We start from the raw sequence: 16,164 nt of genomic DNA, 5'->3' as shown, positions 1-16,164 counted from the left end.
AATCCCACCCAATGGCAAGCTGAAATCCCGCCTCATCGGCTCTCCCACTTTGGGCCCTTGCACGTTCCCGGGGCCCTTGCTCTGCTGCTGCACCTGCTCTGTGCCCTCTGCCTTCATGAACCGAGACCGAACGAGGGGAGAAGGAGAGGGAGAGGGGAGCCATGGAGGGGAGCCATGAACAAGGACAAGGGGGGTGGGAACCCAAGCCCAAGGCAAAGAGGACGAAAAGATGGGGATGGGCCAGGCGTCCAATGGCGGAACGAGGCAGAGATGGTCTGCAGGACGGCAGAGGCAAAAGGCCAATCCAAGGGCCAGAAAAGGTACCAAAGAAACTAGGGACGGGTGGGGGCCGCTAAGAGCTCCCCAAGAGCGACGATACAGGCACCAAAGCCAATGCCGGAGGAAGATGCATGCCAGACGGGGATGGAGGTGCTGGGAGGGTGTCATGGCATGGACCGTGGGTTAATGGGAATCTCCTTGTCCTTGGGGGAGGGGAGTACGTACCATCCTTGGATCCTGGTCCTGATGTCGGACCTACAAGTGTGGTTCTTCACAAGCCAAAAAAAGAAAGGTCATCATCACTGGCCCTGTGTGCCCTGCAAGGTGTGGTATCACAAGACAAGGCGCTAGAAGGAAAAAAGAGAGGCCATCATCCATGAGACATGAAGGGGAACAGGGTAAGGCAAGGCGACGCCGACAAGGCAAGACAAGACAAGGAATAGAAAAGAATAGACAGCCCAGGGACAAGGATCCGGCATAGCATCCTGGCAGGAAAACGGGTGGGAATCAGCAGCTAAAATAAATTACGGCATCTTCCTTTTATGTCTCTGCTCGTTTTTGTTTGATGGATTAAAAAAAAAGATGGGGGGTCAATCCCAATTACATTACATCACGTATAGTAGGTCCTAGATGCGACTGTGGTTCATGTCGATTAAGGCTGGAAGGGGGGACATCCCATCCCATCCCATGAACCATGGACACGGCATGGAGGGGACTGGGAACTTTTGGCAATCGATTCGAGCCCAGCCCAGCATCTGCCCCCATCTCTGCCGACTGTCGTACGTACGTATGTCTCCATCTGTTTGATGAGGCGCAATCTGCATAAGGCTCCTTGATCATCTTGGGGTGAATTGAGCTAGAGTCTGTCGTCTCACGCACGTGCTTGGAACCTGATGCGCCCTCCCCCCTCCCTCACCTTTGAGAACCCAACGGTGCCCAGGGATCATAGTATTAGTTGTTGTTTTGAAGACGAGACATAATTAAAATGAATCAACTGTCGACATTTGAATAATAATTATATTTTGCACGATTAAAAAGCAAATGGGAATAAAGTAGGGAAACAGAGACCGTTGTGAAACTCTGAAATCGGGGTCGGGGAGATGGAGATCGAGCCCTACGGACTGACGATGGATGCTTTCGTCAACGGGACTGGGTTACTAGACTGTCCGGGCTCTAGCTACTGCTACATACCTACGTACGCACGTATTCATCTGTGACGCCTGTCTGACCCTTGTTGACCCATGACCCATGACAAATTCGGGAACCCCAGGTCGTCGCAAACGATGGCAGGAGGAGCACGAGCCATTTTGCTACAGAGAAAAAAAAACGATCATGAAAAAAAGATTAGGGGATTCTAACCCGAGACAGCGTCACGGTCGGGGTGGTGTTGAAGACCGGCGTCGGACGCCTCGGCCGTCTCCGGGGCTCCGGGCGGGGGATTTCATGGGCGGGCGCCAGCCACCTTTCTGATCGTGTTTGTCAGAAACGACGACGACGATGGATGTGTGATGTGTGATGCGAGGCGGACGCGGCCATTCTCTCACAGCCCTCTTCGGCGCCGACGGCCACCCGGGCTTTTCTTGTTATGCCATGCCTGCTTGCCTGGTGCCCGTTTTCCCAAATCCATCATGGTCATAGCAATCCATGGGAGACGGGGCTGCTGGTACTGGTGCGCGGAGGTCACGGCGATGGCGTGCCTTGGAATTGTGGCGTCCAGGGCACCCCAGGCAAGGAAAAGAGCCGACTAGGAGTCAACGAGGCTCGGCAGTGACAAGACGAGGTTCTCTTTTGGTTGGGGGTGTGCTTTGGCCCTTTTTGGGTGGATCTATGGGAGAGAGAGAAAGAGAGAGGTCACACAGGGTCAAGTCAAAGCGATAATGGCCGGAAACAGCTTTTGTTCAAATGTTGAGAAAATCCTTTCGTCTCATCTCTCGGCCGATTGCTCAGCGGAACATGAGAAGCAAGCGAGCAAAATAAGAGAAGCGTGACACATCTGGCCGAGATGAACATGGTCTTGCGTTGCGAACGGATGCAAATCAAATAAAATCCCCAAGCTGCCGTCCGTGTAAGAGCAGAGGCCCTGACTGATGGGGGTGAAACGAACGCGTAGAGGCGCAAAGCCACTGCAGACAGGAGCTCTCGCAGTGCGTCAGAGGTGCATCAAGGAGGGGCGTGCATCTTGGGCACAGGGGGGAGTGTGCAGAGGAGGAAACGCCAAGCTCCAGCCACAGCAGCCACGCATTGTCACCCAAAAGGGCTTAGCGGTCCCTCATCTGGGGGTGCAGTCCCCACCAGAATTGGCACGCCGGGACCTGCCAAGTACCTTGTCGTCGGTACTGCGAAATGGGAAAGGATGAGGCCGATGGGTAGCAGAAGGGAAGAATCCATGAAGACGACGCGAGGCCAGTTAAGAAAGAAAAAGAAAAAAAGGCGAGAACGAGGCTCACTCTCCACGCCCCAGGTCTAAAGCGAGGTCACGGTGAGAATTAGAAACCCGAACGAGAGGGGGAAGGAGATGATGAGGAGGAGGAGAGAGGCGGGGGTGCAACAAGAGAGAGGGAAAGGGCAAGGCAAGGCAAGGCAAAGAGGCACCACTTTGCCTGGCCTAGTCCGAATAGACTACGCGCGCGCAACAAGGACCCTCGAGGAGACAGAGCACGGATACGTAAAGACCAAGGCCGCAAGCAGTCTAGGGGGGGGGGGGGGGCATCTGAGGAGAGGACACTGAACGAATATCGCGGCGACGGACGGACGAACGATGGAGGGATGGATGGATCGCTCCATGTTCGCTGGCTCGTTCGGTACATACAGCCCAAATCAATTCCCGTCCACCAACCTAAGCGCAGTTCCACTGGCACACGCCTGCTGGGCTGGCTTGGGCTGTGGAGTGGAGGTAGGTACCTCTCTCTCTGAGCGCCGCCCCACAGAGCCGCCGCAGTCCCGTCCCAGTAAGTCAAGTCCCAGAGCAAGGTCCCGGACTGCCATCCAATCCATCCACCATCATCGTCTCCATCATGGCTCCCGGAGCTATTCGCGCAGCAAACACACTTTTTGCTTCGGACCGCAGCAGCTGCATCTCAGGAACCTCGTGGCCGAGATCAAGATGCAGACATGCAGGAACGAGATCAACTGATATCTAGGCAGCTGTGACTCAGTATTTCTCAACTGTGAGAAAACTCGTTGGGAAGTTGCTCTCAAGGCGCATTGCCGTGTGGTGTTTTTTTATCTCCTCCTCAAGTCGACTTGCGGCAGTCACAGTCTATATAAGGTACGGACCCCCCTTCCTCTCTTCCCCACACCAACTCCATTACATCCAACCTCCAAACTCAACCCTCTTCCCAACTTCTCTCCAGAGATAATTGGAACAGCTCAACTTGAACTCTTATTTCAATTACCTGTACCCAATACCCAGCGACAGACAACTGAAGTAGTACAGCTCAGCACAGCACGGCAGTACTCCATCCTCACATTGCTACACCCCCCCAAGGCACCTTGCCTTTCTACCTCTTCTCCTTCTCTCTCCTCTACTCCATCTTGTCCTCGCCCAGTCCTCTCCACAATGAGCAGTACTCTGCTACCCACATACGTGGGGTACATCCACTCAACTCTCGATGCCCTCATCATCTTCGAGGCCTGTCTGTCAGGTGCACGCAATCACGTCCCACGACGACCACAAGATCGAGAACGACAAGAGCTCATCAGAAGCGGGAATGTATTCATCTACGAGGAGCACGCCTCAGGAATCAAGCGCTGGACAGACGGAGTCTCATGGAGCCCAAGCCGCATACTAGACAACTTCCTCGTCTACCGCGAGCTCGAGCGGCCCTTTGGCCCAGGCGAGAAGAAGCGCGCCCTCAAGAAGCCCAAGAAGATGAGCAACGGCATCACAAAGACCGAGTCGCGATGCGAGACTAGAGACGAGGACCGTGCTCTGATCGGCTCTCTGGTGGACTCGTACGACTTCAAGCAGTCGGGCCTGGTCAAGAAGACAATCAGCATAACCTTCCAGGGTGTCCCCCACCACCTGGTGAGCTACTACACATGCGAAGATGTCAAGTCAGGCCGCCTCACCTGTCCCTCGAAGCATCCGGACCTCCGGAACCTCATCCCTCGCAGCGAGCTCCTCATGTCGCAAAACTTCCGAGCGCCCATCGACGGCACCGACACGTCGACTGACGAGCACTACCAGAGCCAAGTGCTCGTGGACTATGGTTACAATACATCCATGCAACAAGTGCCACCGATGATGTCCAATTACCACATGGGCTACTATTATGCACAAGGCCAGCTGCCGCCTATCCACATGCAACAACAACAGCAGCATCACCATCAACATCATCCACATCAACAACCACCACAACAACACGAACCACAGCAGCTTATGTCGCCAACCCACCTGCAGCATTTGCAACAACAACAACAGCAGCAGCAACATCAGCAGCAACAACATCATCATCACTCACAACAACAGGCATATGTCACAATGCCTCCCAATACACACCTTCCTACATTTTCTTACATGCCCGAGATTTCGGGTATTGACACATCAAATATGGATAACTCAAATCTCTTCTGAAAAGGCCAGTTAGTATTAGGTATCAAATTAATAAACAAAATCCGAAAAATCATGGGAGTGATGGCACTAGATCTAAGTGGCGCCCATGACTTGGAGATGGATTCAAAGTTTCAGAGTTCCCTACCCGTGTGTTCCGCAACCTTGTCGGAGTTGTTAGTAATCAGCTAGAGGCGTGATGAAATGTGAAACAGGCCCCTGGACTCCTTGTCAAATCTATAACCTTGCGAACCTATGCAAGCCAATCATTGATTAACTCTGGGCAGCGGATGTCGGATGTGCCAAGTTGGGGATTTGATGACCCAATAAGGTTATGCTCTGCCAATCCTCGCTGATGTATTGGGATAAATGTCCGGTAGCAACCTTCTAGAAAGAAAACAGATGAAAGACAGAATGCAAACGTTCTTGATCATTGTCTTGTTGTTTTACCTGTTTGCAAGTGGTGAATGCTCAAGTTGGTGTGTGTAACCAGGACTCTCAGATTATTCCGTGCACGGTTGTCTGTCAAGTCACCTGGCTAATCTCGACTCCATACGAAAAAGAAAAAGGTGACGTTGACCCTAGCCAAAACCATCTCTTGGCTCGACAGGCTGCAAATCTCTGGAGAAGACCGCGTCCGGTTTTAAAACAAAAGGGGGTTCCGACGTGTGCGGGCGGCATGCACGAAAAAATCCCATCTCGGCTCCGGGGTGGGAGATACCGGATCCCTGTGCCGTGGCTCCCGCGGACTTGGGACCCACACCCCGTCCGGCGAGTGCCGAGAGTATGTCCATTTTTGCCGTGGGGCTCGAAAAAGATGCGATTGGAGAGCACGTGCTCTGGATGACAGAAAGGTACGTATTCAAATGTCCGGGGTGGACAGGCCGCTAACGGGGGGGTTTTGTTGGTGGTTTTTTTTGCGCAGCCAATCGACAGATGCGCAAAACAGTACAGGAAGAAGATCGGTCGGTTCGGAATTGGGCAACCGAACTCGCCCTCTCTCCAATTGATCTACTCGAGTGTGTTTGTTTTCAAGTCAGCCTAGATGTTGCTGTCTGCGAGGCTGGCTGGGCGGGCGGCGGCCAGCAGGTGTTCGCCTGCTGGGTTGAGGTTTGCGACGTCAGGGCCGAGGAGGTTGTTCTTTACGAGGTCGCAAGCTTGGTTGGAGCAAAAGAACAAGGAGGAGCGTGTTGAGTAAGTTTAGTATCTGTCAATGGACTAGATGAGATATCAGACTGACTTGTTGATAGACCACCAGCCCTCCAGAAAAAGACGAATCCTCCTACCCGCTCGGCCGTCCTCCACGAAGACATCTACACGATCCCCAACATCCTCACGTTTACGCGCCTCATTGCTGCGCCCGCTATTGGATATCTCGTGCTACATGATCAACACGCTTGGGCCGTGGGGCTGTTTGCCTATGCTGGAGTTACAGACCTGCTGGATGGATGGATCGCACGGCGGTGGAACAGCAAGACGGTCGTGGGGACTGTCATTGACCCCATGGCGGACAAGACGCTCATGACGATATTGACGGTGTGCCTCGCAATCAAGGGAGCCCTGCCGAGTACGCTATATCATATATCACATATCACTGAAACGAAACAACTGACACTTTTCGTCTAGTCTGGGTTGCCACCGTCATCCTCGGTCGAGACGTAGGACTCGCAATCTCGGCCATCTACTACCGCTGGATTTCACTCCCTCCTCCAAAGACGTTTGCCCGGTACTGGGATTTCTCTCTCCCTTCGGCAGAGGTGCGGCCTACCACTATCAGCAAGTACAACACCTTCTTGCAACTCGCCCTCGTCGGAGCCACGACTGCCGCACCACTCGTGGGAACTGATTTGACACCCGCATTGACGATAATGCAGTAAGTCTTTAGTATCTTCATTTCTGTTGTTGAAGCTGACGGTGTGATAGATATGTTGTTGCTGGTACGACCATCTGGAGCGGAGCGAGTTACATTTATACAAAGGACGCTGTCAAGATCCTCAACAAGCCCAAGCCCTGAAAAGAAGAGTCTTGGCTTTCGGAAATTTAATAAAAGCAAAAAAGCAAAATGTCCAGACTTGGTAATTCGAGTCGCCACGGGACAAGGTAGAGACGGCACCGTTGATGAGACTAAAAAAAACCTCACTAGCCAAGAGCTGAAAAGACGGGTGAGTCTTTAACGGTGGTGTGATGTACACCCCCTCCCCAGTCACACAAACATGTATAACAGATATGCCTACCTACCCCCTGATGAATTAATTCAACGTCCCGTCAAGTTAAGCTCAATCATGGTTTCGAACTAGCTCATGCTTCGGAACTGTTTTGGTATGCTTTGAACTAGTGAAGTTATCCCAACTAGTCCCAACGTCAAAACATGCAGCCCTACGAGAACCGAAAAAAAGACGACAAGTCAAAATATGCTTTATGTCCGTTCGAGATAAGCTTATTCCACAACACCAACCTGTTTCCCCTAACTATAGATTGACTTTGTGATCTCCCCCTGCAAGATAAAAAAAAACGCCTTGGCCCAAATGCTCCCTTCTATTTTAGATATTCGTACATTTCTTCATACAAGGGGAAAACTCAATCCAAAGCTTGTTTATTTCCCTTTTATTTCCCTCTTTCAAGGGACCTCGCCTAAACTCTCTCGATATGGGTTTCGTCTGACGTAGGCCAGGAGTCGTAGACTTCCTGATGGAGTCACACCCTCGACTCGTCGAGCTTGGGCAAGAGTCTCTGGCCTGGCGGCCTTGAGAGCCTCCTTCTCTGAGATGGCAAGGCCGGGAATCTCATCGTAGTCGAGACTCGTGGAGATGCGGACACGCTCGTCGTTGGTGAACTGGCTGCGTTCCGCCTCTTGCATCTTGATATAGGGGGCGTAAAAGGCTTCGATGGCAACACGGCTGCGTACACGCGGCGAGTAGCTCATAATCTCGGGCACAACGGACACTAGCTGCTCGAGTTCGATGCGTGTGTTGGAACTTGAGAGCCGGAGCATATCGAGACCATCACGCCGAGCCGTGTTGCGCTTGAGGTGGAAGCCTTTTTCGATCCACTGCGCAGGGCTGAGGGATACGGACCGGAGGGCCTTTGTGAGGTCGTCCATTTGCTGACGCTCATCACTGTATACCCTCCATCGCTTGTCCGAGATGACACCCCATTCATGACCCTTGGATGTAAGTCGGAAGTCGGCGTTGTCAGCTCGGGCAGCCATACGGAATTCGCTGCGTGAAGTGAACATGCGGTATGGCTCAGTGACGCCCTTGGTGATAAGGTCGTCGACCATGATGCCAATGTAGCCATCACCTCGTGACAGGGACACACCTGGAAGGCCCTTGGCTGCACGACCTGCGTTGATACCCGCGAGAACTCCCTGACCTGCAGCCTCCTCGTAGCCTGTGGTTCCGTTGATCTGTCCGGCCAGGTACAGACCGCTAATGGCCTTTGTTTCCAAGGTTGACCTTAGGCCGCGAGGGTCGATGTAGTCGTACTCAACTCCATATCCGGGCTGGAGCATCTTGGAATCCTCCAAGCCTGGGATTGTCCGAAGAGCCTGCTCCTGGGCGTCTGCAGGAATTGTCATTGACAACCCGTTCGGGTAGACGATGGGGCTGTCGAAACCCTCAGGCTCGAGCCAGACGATATGCCGGTCCTTGTCGGCGAAGCGGATAACCTTGGATTCCAGAGAAGGACAGTACCGCGGGCCCTTGATGGTCTCGCGAATGTGGATCGTCTTGTCAAGGTTATCCCGGACAATCTGATGCGTCTTCTCATTCGTATAAGTCACACCGCAAGTAAGCTGCTCCTCCACCGCCACCGTATCATTGAGGTAGCTGAACGGAGAAGGAGGATCATCTCCGTATTGCTTCTCCAAGATGTCAAACTTGATGCTGTCCCGGGCGATTCTCGGAGGTGTACCCGTCTTGAGACGTCCCAGCTGAAAACCCGCATCCCGGAGCGACTTGCTCAAGCCAAAGGTAGCAGCCTCTCCAATGCGACCAGCAGGATAGCACTCGAGACCAATATGTATTTCACCGCCGAGAAATGTTCCCGTCGTGATGATGACCTTGCTCGTGGGGAGGACCTGACCCGACTCGAGTCGCACACCGGCGATGCGACTTGAAGCGCCGTCTACGGGCTCTTGGTCTGAAAGGACGATGTCGGAGACGCTGTCGAGGACGATGGATAGGTTCGGGTACGAAGAGAGTTCCTCCCTCATGTATTTCTTGTACAAGTCTCGATCGATCTGAGCACGAGGTCCCTGTCGCAATACCCGTTAGCTTGTCAATCTCGTAAAAGCCAGCAGTGTCACAAACCCAAACTGCCGCTCCTTTCCGTCGGTTCAACACGTGGAACTGGACGCCCGCCTTGTCAATGATCCTTCCCGCCAGACCGTCGAGCGCATCAATCTCCCGGATGATGGTTCCCTTGCCAATTCCTCCGAAACTCGGGTTGCACGAGCATGTCCCCAGGTTGTCAATCTTCGGTGTGATCAAGGCCGTCCGGGCTCCGGCTCGTGCGGCCGCGGCGCATGCTTCGGCACCGGCATGGCCACCTCCAATTACCACCACGTCAAAAGGTCTATGGCGGGCTGTTAGACGAGATTGCGATAAGCGACAGAGGGATATGAGGGCTCACCTTGAGTCGCCGGAGACAGTTGCAAGATGCCGTCGTCTTCCAATCTGCCATTGACGTCGCCAGACGGTTGGCCTTGGTCTTAATAGGGAACGCATTGCATGTCGTCGCTTGGGATGCAAAATTCGCCTTCCGCCATCCAATGTTGAAATCGATCAGTTGCCATTAATGGAGTTGCGACTAGCCGGAATATGACGCTATCGAGTTGAACTACCTACCAACCTAAGTACCTACCTAAACACCAAAACCAGGCTCTCCCGTCTCTGTAGACACTCTCAGAGCTTTTCAGACCCGATTCTAGACCAAAAAGAGACCTTAAAACTCATCGCTGTCATAAAAGAATACACCTTCTCTAACCATTTATCGCCTGCCCCGAGCCTCTGGCCATGAGGTGACAGCATCATCAACCTCTTCCAAGAACGAGGCCGAGTTGTGGATTGTTGTACCGCCGAGCACGATTCGCACGCCGGGGCTCGTCGCATTCAACCCTGCAATCATCTTTGCCTCCTCATACGTAGCGCCGCCGGCAATGAACACTATAATGTCCTGAGGCTTATCCTTGGTCGTGCCTCCACCCTCCACGAACGGATACTGCTGTTCCTTTAACCTGCCCTTGATCATGTTCTGGAGGGTGCTCTCAAGAAGTGGGCTGTGCTGCGTGTAGACGTTCTCAACACCCTTAAGACCCTTGAAACGGCTCGACGCCCCAGAAAAGATGCCGGCTGACTCAAAGATTTCCGAGATTCCACTTTGGGACTGAGACGCCTGAAGCGATGCGTGGTATGCTGCCAACTTGTCGACAAGCTCTGCCTGCCGATGGGGCACACCGCCAGCTGCAACGAGGAGGTCTGTGAGCATGGCAAGCGAGTTTGAGGGATGCTTCTGATATCGAAGAGCATACAGGGCCACTAGGCCAACCTTGCTTTCTGGAGTGACGTTGGGAGACTGGATGAGTCGTTGGATGTTCTGTTACTTAGTTAGCGACGTCGAACTCTCGCATCAAAGTGATTTAATATTACCTTGACGTCAGTTCCATGATTCTCGTTGCAGGCCAGACTCTGTTCCAGCTCGCTGACCTCGAGCAAGTTCTCCGCCGCCACCCTCCGACTGAGTTCCGAAACCAGCGTGACATGTTTGCTAACATTGCCAGAGAGCTTGCGGAACTCGGGATACTCCTCAATAAATCGTTTCATATCGGATATTGACTCAATGTTTTCGTTGTTCTTAGTCTTGGACTGAAACTGGCCAACGTACTCCTTGATGTTGCCTCCCAGGTCGCCAAAGTTGAGAAACATGTTCTTCTTGAAGAAGGGATCCTGATCCTGGGACAGAACAATCTCCTTCAGGTCCGGACCAACGTCGGGCACATCGCTCAAGTCGACACGGCCGTTCTGAATTCCCAGGAGGTGATGCACCATGGCCTGGTATGTCCACTGTGTAAGTAGCGGCGTCACGGGGTCCTCTCGACGATCCAGCACAAGAAGGATCGGGGGCGTGTCCACTGGACGGAACTCAAATAGTTGATCTTCCTGGGTCATTAGATACCGGACCTCGGATGCCAATTTCTTGGCGATGGGGCTTGTCTTTTGGTATCTGATGAGAGGCTTCTTCTTAAGCGATAGTAGCACTGCTAGAAGACCCTCGGCGCAGCGTTGTAGGGAGTCGGGGTTCCAAGTATCGGGGCCGCCGGCCCAGATACGGCGATGGGGAAGTGTGAGGCCGATGGAGAAAAGATCCGGGTTGATGACGGTGTAATCGGCATAATGCTCCTGAATCAACTTGACCACCTCGTGGTCATCCGACTCGGCCAGGCGTTCCAGTGATGACTTCTTAATCACGTTTGTGAAATACAGTTGGTACTCTCCATACTTGGGGTCTCGCAGTTCGTCTATGAGCAGCTGGATGGTTTCAGGTGATGGCCGCACGACACAGATACAGCGTAGATGTCGCATCCTCTCGCGGGTTGCACTGTCCAGACGGTCGATGAGGTAGACCTCGTGGCTGAGAAGGGAGGATTGTGTGATTGCGGTAGAGACGATAGAAACAGTTTCCCTGTCAAGAAGGAGGATCTTCATCTTGGCAGACGACGTATCGGCCGTCGTAATGATCTTATTGATGTACCCAGAAATTGCCTGGGCGACGTCCATGATGGCGGCTGGTGCAGCACTCTACGGCTGCGCAGCGAGGTATTCCTTGGTTTTTCGGATACTGTATTCGATAGAATTGTGTGACGGAACAATTTCTGGTTATTTAAACGTGTTGTGATTGTTTGTTGGGGAAATCGATGATGGTTCTTGCTTGCAGGGAGGCTGGTTGAGTAGTCGTCATGAAGTGAGCCCAGTAACAGCATGGCCACCCCGGTATCTGCATAACTCCGTTTTTCCCCCGGCAAGCTGAGAAGGAGCTCCACATGCAGCCAACCTCTTCATCATGAGTGCTCGGTGACATCAAAAGCTTGAATGGGCAACACCGTCATCATGTTGGACGGTTTCTATTGATTGCGTTGTAATTTCCTCGAGGCTATCTATCAAGGGCCCTTGAACCTTCCAGAAGCCCATTGATCCTCCCCTCCATCCTCAATCATGGGTGATACCTGTCCCCAGTCACCCGAACGGACGTGAGTATCAACGTACCCTGCATCATGGCATTACCCGATCTGACATTCTATGACCAGTCTGTCCTTCACCCAAGGCTTCATAGTCGGACAAATCTCGGTCGTGCTTGTGTTGGCCGCCTTCATAAAGTTCTTCATCTTTGGTGACCCTCCTTCACCCGACGTCACCGCTTCCTTGAGGGCAACCGAGCGACGGTCAAGGACGCTTGCTCACAAGCGCTCGTTGCTTAGTCTGCGCAGCTCTGGCAATCGTCAGGACAGAGAGTTGAGCCGTAAAAAGTCGAGTGTCCTCAGAAACCCTCCTGTGCTTACCATTGGGTCCATCCTCAGCAAGACGTACTACAACGTCGACAGCCACCAGCCCGAGAGTCTCGACTGGTTCAACGTCCTCATTGCGCAGACTATTGCTCAGTTCCGCAGTGATGCGCAACATGATGATGCCATTCTCAACTCACTAAGCAAGGCGCTGAATGGGACCTCGCGCCCGGACTTTGTTGATGAGATCAGGGTCACGGAGCTGAGCTTGGGTGAGGACTTTCCCATCTTCAGCAACTGCCGTATCATCCCCGTCGATGAAGATGGAATGAGTCTTGGTATTGGAAAGAGGTTTGACCCGGCTACGGCAGCCAGAGATGGCACGCGCCTTCAGGCACGGATGGACGTTGATCTGAGCGACATGCTTACCCTTGCCGTGGAAACGAAACTCCTACTTAATTATCCCAAGAAATTATCGGCGGTGCTTCCTGTCGCACTGGCCGTCTCGGTGGTCAGATTCAGTGGCACACTTTCAATATCCTTCATCCCCAGCAACCCGTCTCAGCCGACCCGGATGATTTTCAACTTCTTGGACGACTACCGGCTAGACTTTTCCATTCGGAGTCTTCTCGGCAGTCGCTCTCGACTTCAGGACGTCCCCAAGATTGCCCAGCTTGTCGAAGCCCGCCTCCACCGGTGGTTTGATGAGCGAGCCGTCGAGCCACGGTTTCAGGAGATTGCCCTCCCAAGTCTGTGGCCGCGAAAGAAGAATACCCGAGGCCCGGATGACGGGCTGGCCGAGGGGAGTGCTTCCATGGGTCGGTCAAAGGGTAAGGATGTTGGTCGAGACTTGCGGGATGAGGTATTCGGAAGTGATGCAGGTAGTAGGGACCGAGCATCACTTCGTAATCGCCGAGGAACGAGAAGTGACAACAGTGACGACTTGTCGATGCCCGGATCGCTCCCTCGGTCTCAGAGAGGTACATAGCCATGTATTATTAGTATTAAGAAACACTCCAATTCACTTAATTATGAAACACTCGCACGGTTCTTGTCAGCTTCTGGAATGTCCACATGACCGGCAGATGTCAATGTTTAGAGTTTCGTTGCTCATTACGCGCACGGACAAGAGCATTCAGCGTTGACCTACACGTCTGCAACGCCGAGTCTGGGGAAGACGGCCATAGCGTAGTCTATGAAGGGAGATTCTTTATTAATTCTAGTCGTGTGGACGATCTAAGCGTGCGCTGTGACAGAAGTCATCTCAGAACTCGGCTAGAGCCATGGGAGTCTCGGCCAACGAGTACAAGTTCTGCAACCAGGCTACCAGACCAGCCACCAGGAGCACGTAGTAGACGGCCGTGTATCGCTTCCGAGCTGGATCGTCTTCTGCTAGCCAATATGGGTCAACCTGGCCCCAGAAACGAGGCAAGCCCATGCAGTTACAGAAAGCATGGATAAGAACAACAGCCAGAAGACTGCCAGTCCTCAAGAACAAGAAGGTGGCATAAGCACCGAATAGTGTGGTGTAAGTCAGCTGGAAGAGGGATCGGAGAATGGCCACGGGAAGAGGAGTATGAGGGTGGGTGATTCGGAACTCATAAAAGTGGTGAAGATGAGCCAGTCCGAAGATGAGAGGCGATAGAAAGATGGTGCCTGTAAGGCTGGCTCCAGAACGGAGGAGTAGGGGTACTCCAGCCGAACGGAACAGACATTCTTCGGTGATGGGTCCCTTTCGGTAAATCAGTATTGAGACGGAAAAAGCAGGCTAGAACAAGGTACAAGAAGCGGTGTGAAGAGGAGGCTGAAGTTGAGACGACTGCGGGGGTTGTTTGAGGATTGACAGGGGCAGCATGGGGGATATCAAGGGGACAAAGTCAAGTTGACGTACCGCTACCATGTTCCTCCAGGTGGGCCAGTCAGTCCAGAGGTCCCTGAGAGGTTGGAGATGAAGCCATTGCCTGGCGGCTCCGTCGACGATGAGCGACTCATACAGGGGGCCGGCGAAGAGCAAGGCTGTGAGCCAGAGGGCCCGGGCAGCGTCGACGAGGCCGACGGGCCAGTAGCCCATGAAATGCAAGGGGTTGGGGATGGCGATGGCGGCGTGGGACGAGAGCAGGTACAGCGTCACGAGGGAGCAGATGGCCGTCGACAGCGAGACGACAAAGATGCGCGCGCGGATCGCCTCGGGGGCATCCCTGGAGCGGGTTGGCGAGGGCCTTGTGGCCGCCGAGAAGTAGAGTGGGATGACATAGACGAGGCAGTAGACGACCTGTATTTTAATGGTTCAGATGATGCAAGTCAACACTACATGAGACGCAAGATGTGATCTCTTGATACTGGGGGAGGTAGACAGTGATATGAACCAGGGGGTTGTGAGAATGTGGATGGATCGTGGTTGGGGGACTAGGAACAGGTGAGGCTCACCAACAAGGCCACGGCGTGAGGCGGTGCGAACCCCGCCGAAATCGAGGTAGACATTGGATGCTCTGGTGAAGAGGGCCTGTTTTACTTTTCAAGCGGTTGTTGGTGAAGGATGAAGAGGAACGGGTTCAAGTTTGAGAGAAGAGAGAAGAAGAAATAGCTGGCTAAAAGAAGAACCGAGTTGGAGGAATGTTAACGGGGCAAACAAGAGAGAAAACAGTCAGCATTACCGCACTCTTCTGTCAAAGAGAAGCCATTCAAAGAAACGAAACCGCCGGGCTAAGAAAAAAAAGAGGACCAGCATCCAAAAAGCACAGATTGTCCTCACCAGCCACAACTTGGTTGGATGCCATTGTCCTCAGAATTGGATCCATCCATTTTGCCTCAATGGAGTATGCTTGCTTGGGTAAGCAGACTGGCACTCTTCTCCCCACGGGAATAATGACATCCATCCACCACGGGAAAAAAGACCATTCCACTGTGAAAAAAAAATGTGCAGGGTCTTTACGGGAGCTAGTGAGGGATAACCGGGCACTTTTCCTCTTCTTTTTCTCCCCTGGCATTGTTCGTCCTTCATTTCAACGTGCATACGAGCTATGGGGGGCATGCGCGGCTTCCGCATGCGGTGAGCTACAAGGTACATAAAAATCCTGGGAAGCGAAATGATGTGGAGATATGAGTTATAACGCGTTCTCATAAGGGACCTAATGAAAGCAGGACACGAATGTTTTGTAATATCCCGAGCTGGTCAGTTGGGAGATGAATTTGTGAACGGGACAAGATGTCCATCGACAGTCGTGCATGACTAGTGTAGCCGCACACTCATCCGCCTGTCTGCTCAGCCACCACAGACATTGACGAGATCCCCTTACCTCAGCTCAGGCAAGGGCATGAATCAAGGCGAGAGACGGTACCTGCATTAGGTTCAGCGGGCCCCGGCACCAAGGAGAGACTGTTCCGTGGTTACTGACCGGTACGTAAGAGCATGAGGAAAGGAATCGTCGAGGGGAGGACTTGTTGGCTCAGACCAGCTACACCGAGCATGCCGAGAAGCATGACGGTATGGAGATTATCTTGTATAAGAGAACAGGTCCATCTCATCTGAGAAGGGACCTTCTGTTGGCTTTGCGGTCAGGTCTTCATGCTTGAGACATTGAAAGACAAGACCGAGAGACAAAGCTCGTCGGCAAGCTGCCGACACTAGCCAGCGATAGTCCGACAATCAACAGTCTCGCCCGTCTGCCCTAGACCGAGGTTTGGAGCCCCCATGGGACACTAAAATAGAGGGAGAGACGCGACTTAATAAACACGGAGACGCGAGCCTGACACGTCTGACAAAGACATCAGCGGAGCCCGAGTGGAAGATCTCGTCCCCGGCGCCAAGCTAGGGTAAAGCTTAAAAAAGAACAGA

General features: G+C 53.0%; 6 protein-coding genes across 6 annotated transcripts; 3 read left to right on the top strand and 3 right to left on the bottom strand.

Annotated features, from left to right (window-relative positions):
* Positions 1 to 3,838: 3,838 nt before the first annotated feature.
* Positions 3,839 to 4,855, top strand: MRS44_008685 (uncharacterized protein; the record flags this gene model as incomplete). Its single annotated transcript, XM_046269636.2, has 1 exon — positions 3,839 to 4,855. The coding sequence occupies one exon, from the start codon at positions 3,839 to 3,841 to the stop codon at positions 4,853 to 4,855; it is 1,017 nt and encodes a 338-aa protein (XP_046132137.1).
* Positions 4,856 to 5,767: 912 nt separating this feature from the next.
* MRS44_008684 (uncharacterized protein) lies at positions 5,768 to 6,845 on the top strand (the record flags this gene model as incomplete). Its single annotated transcript, XM_046270951.2, has 5 exons — positions 5,768 to 5,941; positions 6,006 to 6,025; positions 6,082 to 6,398; positions 6,458 to 6,704; positions 6,755 to 6,845. 5 exons carry the CDS (start codon positions 5,768 to 5,770, stop codon positions 6,843 to 6,845), a joined length of 849 nt encoding a protein of 282 aa, XP_046132136.2.
* A 603-nt stretch (positions 6,846 to 7,448) lies between these two features.
* On the bottom strand, positions 7,449 to 9,558 carry MRS44_008683 (uncharacterized protein; the record flags this gene model as incomplete). Its single annotated transcript, XM_065621022.1, has 3 exons — positions 7,449 to 9,086; positions 9,142 to 9,406; positions 9,464 to 9,558. The coding sequence occupies 3 exons, from the start codon at positions 9,556 to 9,558 to the stop codon at positions 7,449 to 7,451; spliced, it is 1,998 nt and encodes a 665-aa protein (XP_065477094.1).
* A 262-nt stretch (positions 9,559 to 9,820) lies between these two features.
* On the bottom strand, positions 9,821 to 11,607 carry MRS44_008682 (uncharacterized protein; the record flags this gene model as incomplete). The annotated part of the gene is made up of 2 exons (XM_065621021.1): positions 9,821 to 10,426; positions 10,480 to 11,607. 2 exons carry the CDS (start codon positions 11,605 to 11,607, stop codon positions 9,821 to 9,823), a joined length of 1,734 nt encoding a protein of 577 aa, XP_065477093.1.
* Positions 11,608 to 12,042: 435 nt separating this feature from the next.
* On the top strand, positions 12,043 to 13,317 carry MRS44_008681 (uncharacterized protein; the record flags this gene model as incomplete). Its single annotated transcript, XM_046279499.2, has 2 exons — positions 12,043 to 12,077; positions 12,135 to 13,317. 2 exons carry the CDS (start codon positions 12,043 to 12,045, stop codon positions 13,315 to 13,317), a joined length of 1,218 nt encoding a protein of 405 aa, XP_046132134.1.
* A 276-nt stretch (positions 13,318 to 13,593) lies between these two features.
* Positions 13,594 to 14,810, bottom strand: MRS44_008680 (uncharacterized protein; the record flags this gene model as incomplete). Its single annotated transcript, XM_065621020.1, has 3 exons — positions 13,594 to 14,061; positions 14,221 to 14,601; positions 14,757 to 14,810. 3 exons carry the CDS (start codon positions 14,808 to 14,810, stop codon positions 13,594 to 13,596), a joined length of 903 nt encoding a protein of 300 aa, XP_065477092.1.
* Positions 14,811 to 16,164: the final 1,354 nt, after the last annotated feature.

This window comes from Fusarium solani (genome assembly GCF_023522795.1).
Source record: "Fusarium solani strain SB1 chromosome Unknown bctg00000005, whole genome shotgun sequence".
NCBI classification, from domain to species: Eukaryota; Fungi; Ascomycota; class Sordariomycetes; order Hypocreales; family Nectriaceae; genus Fusarium; species Fusarium solani.
This window is presented reverse-complemented; position numbering and strand designations above follow the sequence as displayed.